Below are 1760 nucleotides of genomic sequence, written 5' to 3' on the forward strand. Positions count from 1 at the left end.
GATCCTGGGCTTTCACGCAGGAGGTGGAAGGGGACCTTTAGAAAGGGAGGGGAAGGTCAAGGCCGGTGACCGTCTGCCATGTGCCAGTCCGCATCATCTCTAACCCACCTCACAACCCATCAAGGTTGGTATCTCAACACCTCAGCTCGTGGAGATCAAGCCACCTGCTCAAGCTCTACAGCCAGCCAACGGTGACCCCAATCTAAAGCCAGTCTTGTCCAGCCAAAATAAGTCCCTGAAGTCCTTTTTATTTCCTGAAATCCTCATTCTGGCCAAAGTTTATCACCGAGATAAAGTTATTGTAACAGAAAAGGATATGTCCCACTCAGTTTTACACCTCTGGTTGGGAGAATGTAATTATAAGGACCTTGATATCAAGAAATCAAAGGGGAGTGTTTCAAGGGAAAGAGAGACAGGAAACCTCAAATCATGGTTAAAAAAAAAAAAAGCCCATTGGATATGAGGGTCCCCAGGTCGTCATGACCCTCCTGAGCTCCTTTTCTGTAACTTGGAGGAAACAGGAGGCAGGGAGGGACAGTGGGGAGGTGATGAAGGTGGTGTGAGGTATGGCAGCAACAGGGGCGAGTCATGAATATTAATTTTTTTTTTTTTTTAGAAAATACATTTATTCATTTCATTATGTCCTGTTTTGGGTTTGCTTTTTTTTTTTTCTTCAGTTTTATGAGATATAATGGATACATAACACTGTATTAGTTTTAGGTGTACGACATGGTGATTTGATATGGGGTCAGGCAATTAAGTCTGCGAACTTGTTGCAAGGATGTTGCTAACCTTTTTATTATAAATTTGTACCAACTGGACAGACAGTTAACCATGTTTACTAGTTGGAAGTGCTGAAAAGGCTGNGTTCCTCTCCCTCTCCACTCCTCAAATCTGATGTAGATACGGGCTCCTTCCCTGGTTCCCCCCACTAGTTAGCCCCTCTCCCCACTTCCTGCCAGGCCTCACTGCACACAGCAAGCTCTGCTTCACATTAATGTTGGGTCTGGATTCCTCCTTCTATACTGACTCCTTAGAGCAGGGATAGGGCTCATTCAACTCTGAATTCCCCAGGAGGGGGTTCTGCACACAGTAGAAGTCATGGAAGGCTCCAGTAAAGAGTGGCGGGCAGGGCCCACTCCCTAAGCGAGCCCAGGCACCAAGACGGGTCCGCGAGCAGGCCCTGTGCCGTGGGGATGCCCACCAGGCCCCTCCCCTCCTCGCTGCCAAGGCTCGCAAGGCCGTGTATGTCTCCAACCCCCAACCCAGTTTCTCCCTTCACTGAAGAAAAGACGAGGACATAGCACCTGCGTCCAGAGCACTCAGCCAAGAGGAGACAGAGCCGTCCTGGGTAAGGACTGCACTTCCGGACTCACCATGTTCATGACAGTGAGGATGAACCTCTGAGCAGCCTCAGCCCCGTGGTACTGCACCATGTCCGCGTCGGCCACCACCAGGGTCTCCACCGTGTGCTCGGTGGTGAGCCGGATGGCGTTCCTCCGCTCGCGCCAGTCCCGGGACGGCCTGCCCTTCCTCGCCTTCTTCTTTTCTAGAAAACAATGAAGACATTAGTGCCATCCTTGGCATGCTGGTTTTCAACAGGCCTTCCATTGAGGCTCCCCTCGAGAATGGTCGGTCTCCGCTGGCCAGGAGATGGACCTCTGTCATCACAGGGGAGCCAGCGCCCACTCACTAGAGGTAGAGCTGATGGGGCAGAAGTGAGAACACTCAGGAGGCCAGACGTCAAGAAGGCTCACACC

General features: G+C 51.1%; 1 protein-coding gene across 1 annotated transcript in view; it reads right to left on the minus strand.

Annotated features, from left to right (window-relative positions):
- The window catches only part of ADAMTS17 (ADAM metallopeptidase with thrombospondin type 1 motif 17), a gene marked incomplete at its 5' end in the record, with an annotated part of 284197 nt that overhangs the window by 200553 nt on the left and 81884 nt on the right, over window positions 1-1760 (minus strand). Inside the window, one exon of the mRNA XM_019637849.1 lies at window positions 1377-1549. Coding sequence (XP_019493394.1) covers window positions 1377-1549 — 173 coding nt within the window. The remainder of the gene's footprint in view (window positions 1-1376; window positions 1550-1760) is intronic.

The sequence above is a fragment of the Hipposideros armiger genome, unplaced genomic scaffold, assembly GCF_001890085.2.
Source record: "Hipposideros armiger isolate ML-2016 unplaced genomic scaffold, ASM189008v1 scaffold_35, whole genome shotgun sequence".
In the NCBI taxonomy this organism is placed as follows: domain Eukaryota; kingdom Metazoa; phylum Chordata; class Mammalia; order Chiroptera; family Hipposideridae; genus Hipposideros; species Hipposideros armiger.